General features: G+C 50.3%; 7 protein-coding genes across 7 annotated transcripts; 4 read left to right on the top strand and 3 right to left on the bottom strand.

The window, feature by feature from the left end:
* The first annotated feature begins 5,920 nt into the window (after window positions 1-5,920).
* Window positions 5,921-7,204, top strand: BO83DRAFT_212922 (uncharacterized protein). Its single transcript, XM_025526733.1, has one exon. The coding sequence runs from the start codon at window positions 6,189-6,191 to the stop codon at window positions 7,110-7,112; it is 924 nt and encodes a 307-aa protein (XP_025390463.1). The 5' UTR covers window positions 5,921-6,188; the 3' UTR covers window positions 7,113-7,204.
* A 946-nt stretch (window positions 7,205-8,150) lies between these two features.
* Window positions 8,151-9,686, top strand: BO83DRAFT_307299 (cardiolipin synthase; the record flags this gene model as incomplete). Its single annotated transcript, XM_025527329.1, has 5 exons — window positions 8,151-8,326; window positions 8,380-8,490; window positions 8,595-8,899; window positions 8,965-9,229; window positions 9,557-9,686. 5 exons carry the CDS (start codon window positions 8,151-8,153, stop codon window positions 9,684-9,686), a joined length of 987 nt encoding a protein of 328 aa, XP_025390462.1.
* Window positions 9,687-10,336: 650 nt separating this feature from the next.
* BO83DRAFT_332964 (tRNA modification protein MTO1) lies at window positions 10,337-12,822 on the bottom strand. The gene is made up of 2 exons (XM_025528322.1): window positions 12,630-12,822; window positions 10,337-12,558 (listed from the first exon to the last, which is right to left on the bottom strand). Exons 1-2 carry the CDS (start codon window positions 12,743-12,745, stop codon window positions 10,590-10,592), a joined length of 2,085 nt encoding a protein of 694 aa, XP_025390461.1. The 5' UTR covers window positions 12,746-12,822; the 3' UTR covers window positions 10,337-10,589.
* Window positions 12,823-13,068: 246 nt separating this feature from the next.
* BO83DRAFT_415176 (acireductone dioxygenase (Ni2+-requiring)) lies at window positions 13,069-13,995 on the top strand. The gene is made up of 3 exons (XM_025534617.1): window positions 13,069-13,216; window positions 13,335-13,706; window positions 13,768-13,995. The coding sequence occupies exons 1-3, from the start codon at window positions 13,187-13,189 to the stop codon at window positions 13,900-13,902; spliced, it is 537 nt and encodes a 178-aa protein (XP_025390460.1). The 5' UTR covers window positions 13,069-13,186; the 3' UTR covers window positions 13,903-13,995.
* mmm1 (ERMES complex subunit MMM1) lies at window positions 13,985-15,940 on the bottom strand. Its single transcript, XM_025526732.1, has 3 exons — window positions 15,701-15,940; window positions 15,608-15,638; window positions 13,985-15,543 (listed from the first exon to the last, which is right to left on the bottom strand). Exons 1-3 carry the CDS (start codon window positions 15,714-15,716, stop codon window positions 14,139-14,141), a joined length of 1,452 nt encoding a protein of 483 aa, XP_025390459.1. The 5' UTR covers window positions 15,717-15,940; the 3' UTR covers window positions 13,985-14,138.
* On the top strand, window positions 15,712-17,198 carry BO83DRAFT_415174 (DUF1183 domain protein). Its single transcript, XM_025534616.1, has one exon. It carries the CDS (start codon window positions 16,165-16,167, stop codon window positions 17,095-17,097), a length of 933 nt encoding a protein of 310 aa, XP_025390458.1. The 5' UTR covers window positions 15,712-16,164; the 3' UTR covers window positions 17,098-17,198.
* Window positions 17,169-19,403, bottom strand: BO83DRAFT_355911 (transcription factor TFIIIB subunit BDP1). Its single transcript, XM_025529168.1, has 2 exons — window positions 19,244-19,403; window positions 17,169-19,168 (listed from the first exon to the last, which is right to left on the bottom strand). The coding sequence occupies exons 1-2, from the start codon at window positions 19,269-19,271 to the stop codon at window positions 17,451-17,453; spliced, it is 1,746 nt and encodes a 581-aa protein (XP_025390457.1). The 5' UTR covers window positions 19,272-19,403; the 3' UTR covers window positions 17,169-17,450.
* Between the last annotated feature and the right edge of the window lie 669 nt (window positions 19,404-20,072).

The following is a 20,072-nucleotide window of genomic DNA, read 5'->3' as shown; positions in this document are numbered from 1 at the left end:
ATTTGTTTCACTGTTGTATCTAGCAATAGCACTACTTACGACGGAGTGTGGAAGGCCGGCTGGCTAACTACAAAGTGACTAGTTGCAAAGCAGTTTAGTTATTCAATTAGTTACTATTATTCTGATTATTAATTTCGTCGGGCGCGCGGGGCAAGGAACTTGGATCTTGTGATTTCATCGATGATGAGGATGGTGATGATGCTGGTGGTGAGTGAGGTGGTCTTCACACCGTATTTTGTTCCATCAATTACAGTACGCATGATTTGTTAGTTATACTCCCTACGTATCGCTCTATCAGAAGATCAGATATCAGTGTCGTCTTCATCTTTGCTAGGAAAATAAATTAAGTCACTTGCAGTATTTAGATGGACGTTAACTCTACTTTTTTTTAATTAAATACTGAGGAGTTTCTAATTCTTTAAGCTTTGAAACGGGCACTTAAGCAATGCTCAACAGACCAATTGCCCAACTAGGCAGGTACTATATGTATTACAGCGTACAGTAAGTAGTGGTAGTGAGTAGTTATCTGAGTGACCGCGGCTCTCCTGATTACTTACTCGCATTACTACTTACAAGATAACGAACTACTGACTATCTAGTTATTCAGACATCGAAGTGACTATTTAACTTACTCCTAACGAGTTAGCATACATCACTACTTCCCTCCCGCCAAGTGCCAACACTCTTGTTGCCCCGCTCGCTCGCGTCTGCAGAGGATGATGGCCGAGGAATAAGAGGAAGGAGCAGAAGGAGGAGGCTCAGCTGAAGAAATCCTTCTCTCTTTCTTTTTGAGTCTTCTGACATACTCAAACTCATCTTGGAAATGCATCCTGCAGATACTAACCGGACTGACTGCCTAGCATCTTGGGCCCGGGTTTCGGGAGGGGAGAAAACTGAGAGAGGCTGAAGACTCCTGCCTGGTACAGTATGGTGCAGAATTCCAAGTTTTCGTCTACGAGATACTTAGTCAGTTGCCTGTGGCTAATGACTTGTTTTCTCAATAGTGCAGAATCCCTACTTACTCAGTATCTACTTACTTCCCTGCCTTCCTTGGTCCTGGTGGATATTCGCCGATTATTAGTATCATGTATGTGGGTTGGATGGCTTGCTACTACTTACTAGTACTAACCGATAATTCCAGGAAAGAAACAAACCAACATATCCGGGACCACTTTTTGACGCAAACATGGTCAATTTATTTATGTATTCCAAATGAGAATTCCGCGACGGCAAGGCAACACACAGACAATTCCTCTCGCAAATTTTGGCTACGCTACATGTGTATACTATGCCAAATGCACGGACATTCTCCGGCTAACTAACTATCATTACACTGCTTACACTGCCGGCTATAGAAAGCGGCAACTAACGAAGGTTCAGGTTTCACGGCTTTCTTCGGTAATCAGGTTGAGTGCCGGTTCGACAGACAGACGGTAGACTATATGCATATGGTATGCAAGATGCCCAGCTAAGCGAGGTCAATCGTACATATTATCAGGGTTATTTTATTTTTTTTTTTTTCTTACTATCGCTGTGAAGATACTTGATAGCGTGGCTCATGAAAAAGCAATGCAAGGGGTAAAGTCGGTAAGTAAACCCCAGCCGGGATATGATCGGGATTATTTTATTTTCTACTTTCCTTTTTGTTTTGAAAGCGGCGGTTTCTTCAGACCCGCGACAGACGGAATGGGTGGGTGGGTGTGTGTGGGGTGGGAAGGGAAGATGGAATGAGATCGGACATATCATCTACGTACTACTAACTTCGACTCTTACATTTACTTTGCTTCACCCTGGGGCATTGGGACTGTTACTGGGTGGTCAAGATATACGCTGACGAATCAAGAAGTGACAGTTGGTTTACTTGGTATAGTAGGATAGGTAAGTTCGGTTAGATCTACACTGCAAAGAGCCTTTCAACCCTTGCCTTAACCTGCCAAGGTAGATTAGGTATAGATGGGTAGATCTGGTTGCGTTGCCTGTGTGGATACCCAACCCGATCGATCAATCATCATCATCATCCACCCACACATAACCCCCAGAGACATACACAGCAGATGAGATCAGATCGCATCGTCTGGTACTATGCACGTCCCACATACTATGTACGTATTCCTTAGGTACCTACGGAGTACATTGCGATGAGACACGGTAGAGCCGTTTTCTTTCTTTCTTCCCTTCCCTTCCCCATGGGTAAAGGACAGAAAAATAAATCGCAAACGCAAGGTTCTTCTTTCACTTTCCATTCTTTAACTTGACACTAACTAGCTAACTATACGTTCGGTCCTAACTTACGTATACCCTAACCATCCATATCCATCTTACTTTCCAAGCACCCACCCCAGGCCAGTGCTAGTATCTTCATCTACTAAACTACCTACTACCAATCTTGATACCAAATAAATACACGACATGCCACCCCGATGAAAAAGATGCCGGGGGAACCTTCCCCGAGGAATGTACATACCTCCCATCAACCCTAACCTAAGTAGTAAGCTAACCATAAATACATAGTTTCCACGAATCTGCCATCTCCCCTTCAAGAATGTAGAATGTAAGAAACGTGTGTCTGTGTATGTGTATGTATATGTCTGATGGCTGTGTCAATCACATGGCAAGTAAAGTTAGGAGGATCTTGTCGACATTCTTACCCTTTCCGTTTCCCTTTCCCTCATTTCCCTTTTTGTCTGTAACCGCACAGACAGACATATGGGGTTGGACTGGCATGGCATGATGGCTAATGACATACGTATACGTACTGCTCTGCTATGTTGGGTAGGTAGGCATGAGGAATGTGGCTGAGTACTACGTACGGTACTGTGCTGTGCTGGGCTGGGCTGGGCTGGGCCGCGCTCGTGCTCGCTTTGCCACAAGCTAATTAATGGAGAGTTCTGGACTATTGTCAATGGGGGTTGGGTACCTTGCTTGATTATAGTATAGATATTAGATAGACTAGGATGGGAAATGAAAGGAAGGATAGGTAGGATACCCTTGCTGGAAGGAATATGCTGTACCATCTTGAGGATTCGAATTTCAATAGGATGGGTAGATGGATGGATGGATAAATGATACATCATCGGGGGTTTTCTACTTTGGGTGCTTGGGTCATGTTGTGTGAATATCAACACGAGCGGTGGTTTGTGTTTGTGTTTTGTGTCACTGGTAATGCTGGGTTTGGGGAGGAGAGGATTGAAAGCGGGAGGGGATGTAAGGTGCGGTGCAGTGCGCTGCGATACGCCGTTAGTAGTGTATAGTAGATTGGCTAAAAGGGAGGGAAGGGGGGGGATCTATAAGGTGAAGTAGAGTTTCTCGCTTCTGCGTTTGTTGCGTCGGATATCTTTTCCTGGTGGTGTAGCTGGGGAGGTGTGAGTGGTCTATACTAGCACTACTTGTGTAGATGTATAAAAGTGTGATGGCTTTGCTGGATGGTATTTACTGGTGTCTATGTCTATGTGTAGCCTAATAGTATTGAAATAAGGAATTAGTATACCTGCTCGGTCTATCAGTAAAGTGAACGTACTCTATACCAAACGTGCATGAAATTACTCTCGTTTTCTCGTCTACAATTTCATTTACTAGGACGATCAATTCTTCAGCAAAACGCATAGATACCCAACTAGAGCACAATCAAGCCTCTTTACGAGTTGAACTACAGTCTAGACCTACTATTACTTTTTCAAAGACGCAATCTGTCTCGGAAATCAACTACCATACTCCCTCCCTCCTAGCCACCTGACTTCAGTATCTGAAACAAACGCGTACCTCAGTTACGAATTCGCTCTATCGACGGACAATCTCCAAAGCGAGCGTGTATACACAATACCGCAATTCCAGTCACACAGTAATATCCAAGACATATACGAATCAATTCAATAGTAAGGGCTGATGTCTCAGCCATCATTACACCCCACCAGTATAGCCATGGACATGCGGTGGACATCAACAAGAAAAAAACGAAACAAGAGATGAGGCTATCAATAACTTGTGTTCTCCTTTCATTGGTTGGTATACCGTATGCCGTGTGCTGGTTTGCTTGTGGCGGGTTTGCTGCGTCAATGATAGTGCTGGTGGTGGTAATTAGAGGCAATGGTCCAGACCCTACGCAGAGGTCTGGTAAATGGAATAAAATGTCTATACTGATAGACTGCACTGATGTGAAACGTTGAGCATTGCTATCTCTCTAAAAGTACGGTTTCAGTTTTGTAGACCGGCGTGTGAGTTGTAGCTTGGCTTGTGGCTTCTGTTGTGCTATTGTGGTTGTTGGAATATAGGGGCTTGTGGTTTTGTGTCATGGTGATAAGTGATCAGTCTCATTGCGCTCTTGCTAGGGGAGAGAAGTGAGTTGATATTTGTGATGAGGGGGTATTTTGTGTAACATGCTGTTTGAGATGTATATACTCGTCCGCTATTGATGATCTTTAGTGGGATGCGGTGTGGAGGTTGACATTGAGGCTTGATGGGTATTTGCTCTATGGCCTTTTGATAGGAGCAGCAAGTAGCGAGCTATTCTGGGATACATAGCATGTAAATTATACAGTGGAAGTACTTTATATATGTGGCTAGAAGAATCAGGAGAAGGTTGGTTTCGTATATGAGAGAATATCAAAGTAGGCTATAGGTTACAGCTTGGTTTGACCGGGTCAGCACATGGTATGATATCAAGCTAGATCAAGCATCTCAGAGTCTCATCAATCATCAGTTGTGGGAAATAGGAGTTATTTGTTAGCGGAATACTTGGCATGGAAGCACTGGAACAACCCCGGCGTATAAAGCTCCTTGCGATACATTATCTGAGTCAGTTGGATATTTCAACTGGCTGAAAGTCCGATTGTTGTCAACTTCCTTGAGTGAGTGCCATGGCTATGCACTTGTCTAGCCATGTCTGTCTCTGTGGTGACCAGCGTGCGACAACATCCTGAATAGCCCAGAGTCCAGCATACATCTCCGCCTCTCCTTGTATCCTAGCCTTCCATTCATAGCCCTAAAACCGATGGATACAGCGAGAATGTATCATGGCACCGGCCACAACCAAGGAACTGCTTGCGTGTGATACAATATTGGCCGATTAGAGGGGACTATTTCGCAGTTTGTCACTGTCGGGTTGCAGGCGAAGGCAGTTGACGGCTTTCAATGTTCGGCTGGGCTGATACCTTTTGTATGCGAAAGGATCGGATCAGGTCTGGAGTTGGAACTCATAGATTAGCATCCTGAAGTGTTGAAGGCAACCGTTGGGTTAGCGAACAGGCTCGAATCATGGATGCTTCTCGAGGCAGACTGAGAGAAGTGTGACACAGACTCCTATTGACCCGACTCGCGTGAGACAAGGTGCCATCATGGAAATCCAACGGTCCCTTCAGTGGTGCAAGGGGTAATAGGATATTGATACCATGATTTAGATGAAGGCTGGGTAAATATGAGTTTTATAATTAAAGTCATTAGTGAGGAAGACTGGTGTGCTTGTCAAGATTTCTGATCCTCAGTGAAAAGGGTGAAGTCTGAGGGTGACAGCGAAGGAAGTTCGACTAGTTAGCGGGTGACATCCCGATCCCGCTCCTCCCCTTCTCGTCTTCGCATACGTCCAACAGCCTGCTTTTGGTCCAGAAAGCTCCGAGAACAGCAAGGCTAAAACTTTGCTATCGGATCAATGTCTCTTGATAACATGAATGCTCTAACTTGATCCACCAGACATGGATCTATATGTGCTCGACTACCGCAACAAGGGCCACATACTAGTGCAGTGCACTTTAGACCTGCTGGCCGAGGGGACTAGCATCAGCGCTCGGTGTTCTTGGTCTACAAAGCCCTACAGAGGTTGCATAGTCTAGGATTACCAGTAGGTATGTTGAGCTTTTGCCAGGTAGTCGAGTTGATAACCTTGATTATCAAGTGGGGTGCCCAGCTGTGCAAGCACCATCAGGGGCATTTCGTGACACCTCGCTCATCAGCCACTGTCGCCTCCTCACGGTTTGTTCCCCCTCGCTCTGCTCCTTGGCTCACTCAAATCAATTATGAATCAGCATATAAACCACGTCTCGGATCACCAATTTTACAACAGGCACCACGTTCTTGCTTTAGGAGGGTCCCATACAGGCTGCACCAAAGCTTGTGCGGTCTATTCCACCCGTCGCGCGTTCTGACTATATCACAAGCCCCCTTTCATATACAAACCACTGCTGAGCGTGAAGTTCAGCATGTATCCGGCATACGCTGCTCTCATGATCGCCTTTCCCATACTGGCAACGTCAGCCACCAAGCTGACGACGACAACAGTGGTCACAACAGCACCTCCTACAGCATATGTTCAAGTCTTTGAGGCAAATGCCGTGTTTTACAGCAGTATATTCAGTTTTCTAGCTGGAAGCATCGTGAATGTGGATACTGTGGAGGGCCTGACTACCATCGGGACCAACTGTATCCATAGCCTGGCCGTCAACTGCTCGTTGGAGACTGTCGGTTTTCCCCCTACGTTTACCATAGGGCCTTCAACGTACATACACAGCTCAGACGGCTCAGAACAAAACTCTCAGCAGTGCACTAGCAATATCGACTCAAGGGCCTGCAGGATCTTTTCTTCAACCCAAAGCGCATCTTGCGAGATTTTTGCGAGCTACTGGTATTCTGACGCCCACACGAGCACATCCAAGCATACAAAACGTCATACGACCTTGAAGTCTTCAGATATCAAATACCACAATCTATTGATCACGGCAGGTATTGAGAAGCTCCCAACAGCAGTGACGACGTCACAGACCCAGAAAAGGACTGCCACCGTCCCCACGGCTACTGCTTTGGCCCCTACCACGGCCGCTGCCTCTTCTCCCAGCCCAGCTTCCCAATCCCATCCCTCGAAAACGTGGGTTGCCGGACCGGTTGTGGGAGCCGTGGTCGGGTGCGGCCTGATAGCAGCTGTGTTATACTGGTGTCTCAGGCGAAAGAGACAGAAAGTGCCATCGGCTGATTCTGGACCAACAATTCAGGATCCTTCAGAGGAAATCAGGGGACTCGGCAGCCCTGTTAAGTCTGCATACAAAGCGTGTATGCCAGCGGAAACTCAAGGAACCCCTGTATCCGAACTTCCGGCAGATGAGCCTCCATGCGTTCGACATACTGCCTAATCTTTCTCGGGGCCAGAACAACAATGGACAAAGCGTAAATATTGCAGTGGGCGAGATTCGTGCTCGAACAGATCTATTAATTCAAAGTTATGTCAAGCCTGTTAGTGGGGTCCCGGTCTCAGTAAAAACTGTGGAGAATATGCATTATCACTGACGATGGTGTGGGTCTTTCCCTATATCTAATCATCTCAAATTTATACAAATTGGGTGCCAAATCCTACCCGGAAATATTCCTCGTATGACATTGTACAGTAGAACAGCTGAGCGAGTTGAAGAACTCATATACAACAAGCACTTACACACATTTACCACCCTGTATTTGTCTCTATATGAGTACTGCCATTCAACCTTGCTATCATGAACTGTTTCTCTTATAGCAACTCTAGTCTGCCATGTCTATATGCAGTCACATGACCTCGGAGGAACCAAAACTCCGTCGGCATTTTCTCCCATCGCGAGTCTCGACCAAGGTCTATACTCTCCTTCTCGTTCCCCCTTTCGCTTCCTGTCGAACGTCCGGTCCTTCTCGCACTTCATTGTCTCGAGTGATCATCATCCGGCGTCGTGGATGGCCATTACTCCGTCAGTAGGATTGATCGCCGCCTGACCCGAGACTCACGTGCCCAGGAGTCTCGCGGAAGCCGGATATTCTCACCGTTCAGACAGTAGTATACTTCGTTCAATCCAGTCTTGAAACGCCTCAGATCCTTGGTTCCAAGCGACGCCGTTGAGTGTTGGTTACAGGGCTTGTTCTTTCGTTTCCACGATCTCGCCTTCTTTCCTTTCGGCTACTTTTCTCCTGCGTCACGTGGTTATATGGTCAGAACGTTTAATATTGTTCTATGACATGACTGCTTTTGTTATTTGCTAGTACTCTGCACCAATTGAATCGCATCAGCCGGCTTCATTTTATCTACTGGGCTTCTGGAAAGCATTGTCTGTTGGGAACCATTCAACAAATATATTCGCTATATCTGAGCGATACCGCGCGAGCATCATCCGGATCTTTCCATCATCTACCGACTCACCGGCTTATTCATGACAGCGATTGCAATGTTTCCAATGCCTCTACGTGTATCCAGGCAATGCGCTCGGCTATTTGCATCCCCGCTGGTGAATACTCCCCTCTCCCAGCGAGGATGGCAGATGTCGGTAACAGAAGCACGCAGCTTCTCAGCGATTACTCTGGGCAGTCGCTCAAGGACTCAGGCAAAGTACGATTCAGCTGAATGTGGCCATTGGGACAAGTCGCTAAATCAAGGTTCAGCACATTACGAAAGAAGGTCGGCCTTTGCGCTATAGAGTCGCAATTGGTGCGAAGCGTTGGCCAACAGAAGCGATACTCCGCACAAAAGCCAACAGATTCAGACTCTTCAAGGTGAGCAGTTACCGTTACGCATGTCAGACATGTAGAGCCATCGAGGGCTGCACTCTGTTATCAGCCCCTCCCGAATTCTAACCGTGTCATATCTGTAAAAACAGCCTCAAGAAGTCGCCAATTCTCTCCAAGCTGCCTCGGACTCATGAGAATATCTACACCGTCCCCAACATTCTCACGTTCACCCGTCTACTTGCTGCACCTATGGTAGGATACTTTCTCGTCCACGACCACCACGTAGCCGCACTGGGTCTGTTCGCATACGCCGGTATCACAGATCTTGTGGACGGCTACATCGCACGGCGATGGAATTTGCAAACCGTTGTCGGAACGATCATCGACCCGATGGCTGACAAACTGCTCATGACCATCGGAGTCACCTGCCTGGCCGTGAACGGGTCCATCCCAGGTACGTTGTGTCCCCAGGGCACAAACCAACGACGAACCTTCGGCTCAATTGGCTAACTAACCCAGTCTGGCTCGCTGTAATCATCCTGGGACGGGACGTCGGACTAGCCATTTCTGCAATCTACTACCGATGGATATCCCTGCCACCGCCCAAGACCATGGCCCGGTACTGGGATTTCTCACTCCCCTCGGCCGAAGTGAAGCCCACTACGGTGTCCAAGATCAATACGGCCCTGCAGCTGCTCCTAGTGGGTAGTGCGATTGCGCTTCCTGTACTTCCCGAGACGGTCATCGACGCTTGGAGCCTGAGGGAAGCTATGACCGGATTCCAGTGAGTGGCCCATTTTATTTCCCAGTTATCATTGTTACCCTTGCCCCGTCACTGTTGTAAAAATGTGTGCGTGTAAAGCGGGAAGAGGCCTATGTAAACCCGTTCTGGTGTATGTCTAGTACATACGACCACAGGGTGTGGAAAACAGGGCTTCCCGTCCGCTCAGCCGTACTTAAGCCACACACCGGGAGGTTAGTAGTTGGGTGGGTGACCACCAGCGAATCCCTTCTGTTGTATGTTTTTATTTTTTTTACCTTATATTTTTTTTTTACTCGATTGAACTGTTGCAGAAAAATTCATGATGAGATTAACTAATGGTTATTAAAGGTACCTCGTCGCCGCAACCACCCTCTGGTCCGGCCTGAGCTACGTCTTCTCTAGGGATGCCGTCAAAATCCTCTCCAAGGAAGAAGTCCAGAAACGCATTGCCCGCGCCGCGGCGGGTAAGAAGCCTTGATTAACCCCCCCAGCTCATATAGTAGTTGTCGCATCATAGATGAAGTCTGTGTGAAGGTGTATGTATGCATGTATGCATGTATGTATATATAAATAGAGCATTGTTGTTTTCGGGTTATTTCGCATTGTATAATTAGTTGTGGGATTCGATACTAGATCATTTCTAAAACTTCATCGGTCGCTGGAGTGTAGCCGATGTAAATATATATCCGATGATGGTAGTAGTATGTGACCTGGACCACCCTCTCCACTACTACTACAGTACGTCACAATCATGATGTCAGTATCAATGAGAAAGAGTTCACCCACCAAGCAGTTCACATATATCATAAAGATCCAAGTGGTGTGTGGAGAACTTAAGCAAGTTAGCTACGGTCGTAAATAGTTAGCAACAGTCATAATCAGTAAAAGATAGTCAAGAATAAAGTCTACACTAGTTACTAAGCCTATATAAGCTGTTAAATATAAAATAAATCCTATATATCAGTTGCTCTACCAGTATACATTGTACAGAATAGTACTCGTTTCAATCTCCACAGGTCTGGATACAGGACTAGAATGTCCTGTCTCACCACCAACCATGCTATTCCATCGGTCGCCAACTCCATAGCAGATAAACAAGAAGAGAGATGAATTGGTATATGCACGTATCCGGGATCCACGGAGAAAATTATAATACACGGAGACTCCCTAGAATGAGATATGGAAAAAAAAAAGGTATGATAATATACACAAGAGGCCTCTAAACCAAACCATCTTTCGATTTTAATACAACCCTCGAAATGACACCGATACGCCTAGCCCAGTCGACTCGATTCGCCTGTCGCTGTGATATGCAATAATGTAGTATAGTCATCGTTCAACACCACTTCCCAATAAACACGTCATCAATGATGGCACCAGATCAAGGCGCCTGGCTAATAACATCGTCAGGGGTCTCCTCAAGCCCCTCCGATGCGGGAGCAGTCCTATCCCGACTGGTCCGATGCACGTGCATAAGCACCCTCAGGACACCGGAGGGAGTAACACCTTCAATGCGCCTCGCCATGCCGATACTGACGGGACGGACGCGCTCCAGGGCCTGCTTTTCCTCGATGCTGATGCCTTTCACTGTAGCATAGTCCAGATCAGCGGGGATAGACAAGTTCTCGTCGCGGAGGGACTTTTTGGCTGCGTTTTCCTGGCGGATCACGAAGGGGGCGTAACGGCCTTCGATGGAGACGCGGTTGCGGATCTCCGGGGGGAAGGAAGAGGCGGAGTAGACGGTGCCGGTGGGGGATTCGATGTGCGGGATGAGAGAGTCGATGTCGCTTTCGCGGAGACAGAGGAGATCGAGGGCGGAGCGTTGAGAGGGGTCGATGCGGGCTTTGAAGCCCTTGCGGGCCCAGGCGTAGGAGGACATCTTGGTGTTCTCGAGGAGGGTTTGAAGCTCGTTGATTTGCGCTTCTGTTTCCGTGAAGTGGCGCCAGCGCTTGTCGGAGACGATTCCGGCCTCGCGGGCCATCCGGGTGAGACGGAGGTCGGCGTTGTCGGAGCGAGTGGTGATGCGGTATTCGCTTCGTGTCGTGAACATGCGGTAGGGCTCGGAGACGCCCTTCGTGATCAGGTCGTCGATCATGATGCCGATGAATGCGTCGGACCGGCGGAGAGTGAGCGGTTCCCGACCTTGGGCGGATAATCCTGCGTTGGTACCAGCAATGATACCCTGTCCGGCGGCTTCTTCGTAGCCGGTGGTGCCGTTAATCTGACCGGCGAGGTAGAGACCGCTGATAAGTTTTGTTTCAAGCGTGGGGCGGAGATTGCGCGGGTCAATGTAGTCGTACTCGACTCCATATCCAGGTTGAAGCATGGTTACGTTCTCGAGACCGTGAACCTTTCGCAGCATGGCATACTGGGCGTCGGCAGGGATAGTCATGGAGATACCGTTGGGGTAGATGACGTCGTTTGGCGCGAATCCCTCTGGCTCGAGCCAGATCAGATGGCGCTTCTTATCGGTGAAGCGGATGATCTTGGACTCGAGTGAAGGACAATATCTGGGTCCCCTAACGGTCTCGCGGATGTGAATGGTCTTGTCCAGATTCGCCCGGACAATATCGTGAACGTCGTCATTAGTGTAGGTCATCCAGCAAGTAAGCTGGGCCTCGTCGTCGACCTGAACCCTGCCATTGAGATAAGAGAATGGACTTGGAGGGTGATCACCCTCCTGGACTTCCAAAGGCGCAAAGTTGATCGTCTTCCTATCCAACCGCGGAGGTGTCCCCGTCTTCAAACGACCCAGCGTGAACCCAGCATCCCGCAAAGACTTGCTAAGTCCGAACGTAGCAGCCTCACCCATCCGACCAGACGGGTACGCTTCAAGCCCAATATGAATCTCTCCACCCAAGAACGTTCCCGTCGTGATAACCACCTTGCCAGTGGGTATAACCTCGCCAGACTCCAGCCTGACACCAACAATCTTGCCCTGCGCCCCGGGGGTATGCTCGACCCCATCCTTCGACACCACAATATCCGCAACCTTACCCTCGACGATACTCAATCCTTCCGTCCCTTGCAACTCCTCCTGCATGTACTTCTTATACAAATCGCGATCGATCTGAGCACGGGGACCCCAAACCGCCGGGCCCTTGGATCGGTTCAGCGTGCGAAACATAATACCGGCCTTATCGATGATTCGTCCCGCGACACCATCCATCGCATCAACTTCCCGAATCATAGTACCCTTTCCGATTCCACCAAAACTCGGATTACACGAACAAACACCGATATTGGATAGCGAAGGCGTGATTAATGCGGTTCGGGCGCCTGAACGAGCAGCCGCGGCACAGGCTTCGGAGCCTGCATGACCTCCTCCAATGACCACCACATCGTATGCTCTGTAAACAAGCCAGAATTAGCTTCAAAGCACTGCATACACCCCCCGTATAGGATAGAAAAAGAAACATACCGCGTCCCATCCGACACCGTCGCCAACCCACGTCTCCTACCCAGCACATTCAACTGGGATGATCTCGGCTCCAACCCCCAACGAAGAAGGGCAACGGAGCGAGCCCGAAAAGCCATTTGCGAACGGGATGGCCTAGAGCGTCAAGGGGGGGGATGTGGAAAGGGGAGAAGCTAAGAAATTCGATGCTTCCGCAACCGGAAATAATCTCACTACTAAACTAATCCCATAGATTTAATTAACCTTTTTTTGCCCCGGAAAAAAGAACTCATATCCGCATCACGTGCGCGACAAGCCAAGGGCCAAAAAGCTTAAATCCGATCCAAACTCCGAAAGGCGGTGAAATGATGTGCTTTGCTGACGTAATGACGAAATGAGCCGAAGTTTTGCTCTACAGCCAATCACACGAGGGGCTTATTTCACGGCGCCCCGCGGCGGCTTTATTGGCTTTGGGGTGGACTTATATTCGCCGTTGATCCTCGTTCCTGGTTTGTTCGTTCTTGTTTTTGTCGAACTTGTGGATTTCGTGTGCCATTTACATCTGTTAGAATTCGTTGAAAATGAAGGCTTACTGGTACGATAACAAGCCGGTGAGTTCATCCTGTCTATCTATCCCGTTTTGCACCCCTCCCCACCTCGCATGGTTTCGTCACTTACCCCTCCATTGGTTACCACTATGGCCACCGACTGACATTTCATGATTATCAGGGCGACCAGCGCGAACCCCACGACGACGGTCGTCCCGTCGACGAAGCCTACCTCGCCTCCCTGGGTGTTTTCTACAAGTACTGCCCGAAAATCGAGGACGTCGATGCCCTGGCCGCCGAGCGCGGATACAAGAACCGCGATGAGATCACCGTGTCCCCCAAGACCATGGGCGATGTGTACGAGGAGAAGGTGAAGATGTTCTTCCACGAGCATCTCCACGAGGACGAGGAAATCCGCTACATCCGGGACGGTGAGGGATACTTTGATGTCCGTGGCAAGGAGGACGAGTGGGTGCGCATCAAGTTGGTGAAGGATGATTTGATCATTCTCCCCGCGGGTATCTATCATCGCTTTACGACGGATGAGAAGAACGTAAGTTTGCCATTGTGTAGCTGTGGAATGGTGTGGTGCTAATGGGTCTGTCTGGCTTTAGTACGTCAAGGCTATGCGTCTCTTCCAGGAGGAGCCTAAGTGGACTCCTTTGAACCGTAGCAACGATCTCGATGAGAACCCGCACCGTGTGTCGTACCTCGGTAGTCTGGGTAAGGCTGCTGTTGCTGCTGTTTAAAATGACTTTGGGGTTGGCAATGTAAAGCTTGATGTGACGACTATGTTATATACCATGACAATGAAATTTTGATGACATATATTACCTGTTCGTGGATAGACTTCGTGTTTGTGTTGTGCACATTGTGATGTTCAATTCCCCTATTTACCTAACTCCGTTCGTTATGTAGGTCGGATACTTTTTCTTCAAAACTCGTAGTCATCTATGGTACACGTAACCAAGGAAAGGTAGCTTGCTCAGCGAGCAGCCGCGCCGGACAAAGACCCGGGCATCTGAAATTGTTCGCTAAGCGCTCCCGAACTCTCCTCTCGGACCAAGCTGGGGCTGCGCAGGTCCCCTGTCTCGACATTGTAGCTGCTCGTTCGCGAGACGCTGTCGAACTGGGGCCGTGAGGCAAGACCACCCCGGAACCGTAGGCCCTCGGGTTCTCGGTCCCCCAGATGATGGTCTCCAAGATCAGCCGACATGGCACTCCGAGATGCTGCGTTTGAGCCGGTTTCCGAGTCGTCACCGGTGCGGACGCCTGTCCGTCCCATGCGCGGCCATAGATCAGGCAAGCCGACTACTTGCACTCGGGGCTCGACCACTCGCTCCTCGAACCACGCGTGCACACGAGCTTCCACTAGCTGAGCCACCTTAGGCACGTCCTGGAGCCTGCTCCGGGAGCCGATGAGGGATCGAACGGAGAGATCCAGCCGGTAATCCGGAAGGAAAGAGAATGCAACATTGCTCTTCGGGCTTGACTTTGGTGGAAGTCCATCAGCTCCCTCATCGGCCGCTTGTGCGTTGGCGTCTCCGGCTGCCTTGCCGCGCGAGTTCCCATCAGCGGTGGGAGGGGATGGGGATGGAGAGGGAGTGTGGAGAGGAGGGGTGGATGCGGGAACAAGAGAGATACATAAAGTGCCCGAAAACCGGACAACAGAAACCGAAAGTGCCACAGGGAGAATCGCGGAGCACGGCTTAGGATAGTTAAGCAGCAAGGAAGTTTCGATGGCGATTGACAAGTTGTCGTCGCTCAAGTCGACGTCCATCAAGGCTTGGAGTCTCCCGCCATCGGAATTGGGGTCATCGACAGCAATGATACGGCAGTTGCTGAAGATGGGAAATTCTTCACCAAGCGAGATATCTGTGACGTTGATTTTGTCTATGAAAGACGGCTTTTTCTCGGGATTGTTGAGGGCCGCATTGAGCGAGCTGAGGATGGACGACGTCGGAGAGTCTTTCAACGAGTACGCAGTTTGTCTGTATTGAGCAATAGTCTGGGCGATCAACACATTGAACCAGTCCAGAGACTCTGGCTGATGCGACGAATGATGAATCTTATGCCTGCCATGTTTCGAGGGATTTGTAGGAATGGCGCTGTAGTAGGTTTTGCGGAGGATAGAGCGGGTATTCGTCGAGGAGGAAGGCACCGGACGGAGAACGTTGGAATTCGACGGCTTCTCCCTCAATGACCGGTTATTGGCCTCGTTAGGGTTAATTGTATAGATGGAATTGGAACGCCGATGGGTAGAGGCTCGATGTGAAAGGCCGCGGGAGGGCGGCGGAGGAGCTTCGCCGAAAATGAAGAACTTGATGAAGGCTCCGATCAACAGCACCACGGACAGCTGCCCAAGCAAAAACCCCTGCGTGAAAGATAGGCTAGACTAGATCGTTAGCCCTTCTATGGGAACAGCCAAGGGGGATCAGGCCATTAGTGACATACGAGGATTGAGCCGGAACGGGCACCGTTTCACCTGGTTCGTCAGTCAGCTTTCAGGCAGTCCTTAGCAGAGAGGAGGAAATGATTCGATCGCACTTTGTTGGAAAGACATTGTCCGCCACTATAGACCTCAACTTCTGCCCATCGCCCATGACCACCACAGCCGCGGGATTATATAGAAGGGGCTGGATGGCAGTGTCTTGGGAGAAATGACGAAAGAACCGGAAAATGGCGAAGGTCGAGGTTTCCGCTGCGGTGACGCTAAGCGGTGATCGATCCCTCCTCCACCGCGGGTCCAACACAATCCAGATCGGATGCAAGAACCGCCCCTCAAGCTGGTTGTCTGGGGAGGACACGTTGAATACTTGCACGTTCCAGAATCATTGATCTGGAACTACATACTGTACTGATACCACGTCGCCTTACCATTGCTTGTGTGCCATCTATCCAGACGCCGCATCATCGTCGGCAGCATGCTCATGCTCACTCTTTACTAACACACACACACACACACACACACACACACACCAAAGCTACCCATTCACAAGACACCTCCCACAATGTACAATCTACTCATCCAACAGCTCCTCCTCTCCCTCCTCCTCTTCCCTCACAGCGCTCTCTCCGACCGACCCCCAGGCAAAGACGCCATTCTCCTCTCGCGCGTCCGGTCACTCACCCTCCGCGGAAACCGTCTCACCACCTCCAGACGAGTATCTCCAATTCAGCAGCTAAAATGCACCGGCCCATCCAAGCGCATCTGCAATATGTACGAGATCGATACAATGCGATGCACAAACGAAGGCTACGACTACGATGAAGAAGACGTTCAATGGACCTGCACTGCGTCGCTCCCACAGGAATTCAAGCTCGGAGCTACAGACGTAATATGTGAAGGATACCGGAATGCCGACGACAAGTGGATATTGAAAGGAAGCTGTGGAGTCGAGTATCGCCTACTGCTGACGGAAGCGGGAGAGGAGAAGTTCGGACACTTGCGCAATGAGAGATCGAGCTCTTCGAGTGATGAGCTTGGCCCCGTAGGCAAAGTGATCTTCTTTGGGTTTATGATCGCGGTTTTTGTGTTCATTCTGGCAGCGTTCTTCAATGAGTGTTGCGGGTCGGGGGCGAATCGGCCTCAGAGACGACGCCGTGGTGGTGGTGGTGGTGGTGGTGGGGGAGGTGGTGGTGGCTATGGGGATGATGGGCCTCCGCCTCCGTACTCAGCATCGCCGCCCCCTTATACTCCTTCTTCGGACCCTAGCGAGCGTTGGAGACCTGGGTTTTGGACGGGTGCCATGAGTGGTGGGGCGGCTGGTTATGCGCTGGGAAGAAGAAGCGCTGGGAATCCGTCTAGTTCGTCATCTATTTGGACCCGGCCTTCCTCGTCCAGAAGATATGATGACCCTGGGGAGGGTAGCTCAGGATCGCGCACTCCGCAATTCTCCAGCAGCACCTCAAGTACCGGATTTGGCTCAACGCGCCGCAGGTAATAGCTACAAGGACCAGAGACGTGAAACGACAGTCGATACTTTGGGAAGTATGCGCTAGCTATAAGCCTTTGATTCTTTTGAAATTCTCGTTGTAATGGCCGACCACTAAGATACACGTAGGACCAAATCGTCGGATAATTACCACTACTTCAGCCGACCACGGTGTAGTAAGCAAATAGAGTAAACAAACAGACATTCATCATCACCGGGGGGCAAAAGAAAGACGAACAGGAACCCAAGTAAACTCCTGCACCAGGCAGTATAACTGGTCTGGTCTGCAACGCCAAAAACACCTATATCCCCGCATGGTATTGAAATCGGCCGTAAAATATAAATTTATCGATCCTGCGTACTCAAGGTATATCATCAATGGTGCCCAAAACTTCTTCAGTGCCACCAGCCATGGCTTTCATGGCTTGTTTTCTGCTGTTCCGCTTCGCTTTGACAGGCACGTCGTTGGCTGCAGTGCCGTCGGCACCACCAGCCGCACCGTCAGGATTACGAAGCATCTCTTCCTGCGCTTCCTTCTCTTTAGCGTGCTGTGCCTCAATCCGCTTCCGCTCCTCGTCCAACTCTTGTTGGATCAGCCTGGGGTCGTCATAGACAGTGTTGGTCATCTCCGAGTAGGTACTAATGTCAATGGTCTCCCGCGGGCCCAACAGTGTTTCTTTGATCCGCTGGGGGTCACGACGTTCTTCGTTGTTGAACTTGAGCTTGATCTGGCGCCGGGAACGGCCCGGGAACAACTTGCTGATCATCATGAAATCCGTACCAAACATGCGCAAGCCCCGATAGAAAAGGTCGGTCATCTCCTCGTCCCAGGACTCGGTCTTGGAGCGTTTTCCATATGTCGCCTGGTTGATTTTGCGAGTAAACGAGTTTTCGATAACATCCTCGAGGTCCCCAGCATTCCTCGCGGCGTCGGCATGGCGATCCACCTGCAATGAAGCAGTGTCGAGCACAATCTCTCCGTTAACGATCCTCATCACTGGTCCAGCCTGGGCCTTATTGTCTGGGTTCTCATCCTGGTCTCCGGCGGGAGACGCGTCGTTCCCGTTTTCTTTTACCAGTGCCTCGGTATCGCCTTCCTGCTGCGCTTTTTGCTTACGCTCCTGCTCCGCCTGTTCCATGTTGCGCAGCTCAGTCTCACGCTTGGACATTTTACCCGTGCGCAAATCCTTGCACAGCTCCGACATCTTGACCATTGCGGGGGCGATCTCGACAGATTCGGCGCCTTCGGGGGTTGGCTCGCGCTTCTTGCGTGTTCGAGGCTTCCTTTCCTTCTTCTTTGTCGCATTTTCCCCATTGACATCCTTCACTGATTTCCGTCTAGTCCTCGTTGGCTTTCGACCTTGTTCGGCAATAGTAACCTGCGAGTCAGTTCTAGGGCGTGCATCTGTAGTCCCTTCGCTATCTGTGAGTGCCGCCTGCGTTGCTGGAGGAGTAACGAGTTGGGGATTGGCGTCTATCGCAATTGATTGGGTGGTGCGCGTAGTCGTAGCAGGATGAGGAGCAGCAGCAGCGGCAGAAGGAGCGGAAACGGTGGGGACAGCATCGGTGGTGATGGCGGTGGATTCTCCGGTGGTCTTGGGACGTTTGGATGGACGAATCACTGTCGCGTCATTATCGGGGCGGGATATCTGTGTCTCGGGGACAGCAGTCGCAGTGTCGCTCACAGTAGCCTGTATCTGCTCGACATGGGGTTCTGGCGCGGTAGGTGTAGGCGGGGTAGGTTGAGGAGGGGTTGAGATCTGTTCTATGGTTCCCGGGGAGACTGCAGACACCGAAGCCTTCCGCTTGGGACGGGGGATTGGAATGGCCGTCGCAGACTGAGGCACGGCGACCTTCTCTTTAGGAGAGACTGCTAACTCCTCTGGGATTGAAGGTGCAGTAGGAACGGAGGGCTGAACAGCGGGGGCCGGTGGACCTGGTTCGGGAGTTGCTGTCTCTGTCGGCGGTTGGGGAGTCTGAGAGGCAGATGGCTGGGAGGCTACAGTAGGTCTTCTGGGGGGAGCGGAGGCTGGAGGACGGCGAGCGGGCGCCTTGGGGGCAAACTTCTTGCCCGACTTATCTGTAGAGGAGGCATGATTAGCAGTTGAATGTGAAGGCGGGACGGGACACGGGAAGAGGGGACAAAGGAACGTACTAATGGCCGAACTGGAAAAGGACTTCATTCTGCATGCTGGTCATCGCTGAAGCGAAAGGTCAGGAAGGGATGAAATGAGCAAGGGGAGATAGTAGAGAGGGAACAATGATGATGAAGTGATGGTGGTTTAGGTGGTGGTGGTGGTAGTAGGTAGGAGAAGGGACCGAGAGAGTAATAAACCAGCAAAAAGTCTAGATTGGCGGGCGGAAAGAGCTGAACCTGAACCAGAACTCCTGGGGAAAGTGGGCGCGGTCACGTGGGAGGCGCGAAGGGACGCTAAACTGGCAGGCCGAAAATCCTCCTGGTTTCTTCCTGCCTGGGAGTCTTTGCTTATCTCAACTCATTCCCTCTCCATCCCCCTCTTCCACCTCTTCCTCGCTTCCCCCCTTCCACCCGCCTTTTCTTCCACAACAACCACCACCCGTCACGTCTTTCACGGTCGGAGATTGTTACGGTCCCTGCTTTCGGCCCGTTGCTGCTCAGTGGTGACGGCCTCTTCTGACGTATGCCTCTTTAGCCACTGATGCCGGCCGCCGAAGCATCCCCCGTCGCATCTTCCGATTCCGGTTTTGTCATGATGGAAGACCGGAAGAGAGCCGCTGCCTACGACCATAATGATTCTGCTCCACCGTTGAAAAAGCAAGCGACTTCGGTCAATGGTGGTAGCAAACCCCATCCCGACGCTGATATGCCCTGGAAAGATGACCTGGAAGTAAGTCCCCGATCTGCCCACGTGGGTGCCAACTTATCCCAAGGGTTCCCCTAGACAGGATTGGAACGCCATAGTCGAATCTACCGCTACCCTCCAAGTGACATACTGACGTCTTTT

This window comes from Aspergillus eucalypticola, assembly GCF_003184535.1.
Source record: "Aspergillus eucalypticola CBS 122712 chromosome Unknown BO83scaffold_6, whole genome shotgun sequence".
Classification (NCBI taxonomy): Eukaryota; Fungi; Ascomycota; class Eurotiomycetes; order Eurotiales; family Aspergillaceae; genus Aspergillus; species Aspergillus eucalypticola.
The sequence above is the reverse complement of the archived record's forward strand: the minus strand, read 5'-3'. Positions and strand labels throughout refer to the sequence as shown.

What these genes read in the sequence shown, in the direction of transcription:
- BO83DRAFT_212922 (XM_025526733.1), top strand. Translation starts at nt 6,189, where the DNA reads ATGTATCCGGCATACGCTGCTCTCATGATCGCCTTTCCCATACTGGCA.
- BO83DRAFT_332964 (XM_025528322.1), bottom strand. Translation starts at nt 12,745, where the DNA reads ATGGCTTTTCGGGCTCGCTCCGTTGCCCTTCTTCGTTGGGGGTTGGAG. An exon ending in ACGGTGTCGGATGGGACGCG is followed by an intron (nt 12,559 to 12,629) that starts GTATGTTTCTTT and finishes GCTTGTTTACAG; the next exon opens with AGCATACGATGTGGTGGTCA.
- BO83DRAFT_415176 (XM_025534617.1), top strand. Translation starts at nt 13,187, where the DNA reads ATGAAGGCTTACTGGTACGATAACAAGCCG. An exon ending in ACTGGTACGATAACAAGCCG is followed by an intron (nt 13,217 to 13,334) that starts GTGAGTTCATCC and finishes CATGATTATCAG; the next exon opens with GGCGACCAGCGCGAACCCCA. An exon ending in TTACGACGGATGAGAAGAAC is followed by an intron (nt 13,707 to 13,767) that starts GTAAGTTTGCCA and finishes GTCTGGCTTTAG; the next exon opens with TACGTCAAGGCTATGCGTCT.
- mmm1 (XM_025526732.1), bottom strand. An exon ending in CCCGTTCCGGCTCAATCCTC is followed by an intron (nt 15,544 to 15,607) that starts GTATGTCACTAA and finishes GATCTAGTCTAG; the next exon opens with CCTATCTTTCACGCAGGGGT.
- BO83DRAFT_415174 (XM_025534616.1), top strand. Translation starts at nt 16,165, where the DNA reads ATGTACAATCTACTCATCCAACAGCTCCTCCTCTCCCTCCTCCTCTTC.
- BO83DRAFT_355911 (XM_025529168.1), bottom strand. Translation starts at nt 19,271, where the DNA reads ATGAAGTCCTTTTCCAGTTCGGCCATTA. An exon ending in CTTTTCCAGTTCGGCCATTA is followed by an intron (nt 19,169 to 19,243) that starts GTACGTTCCTTT and finishes CCTCCTCTACAG; the next exon opens with ATAAGTCGGGCAAGAAGTTT.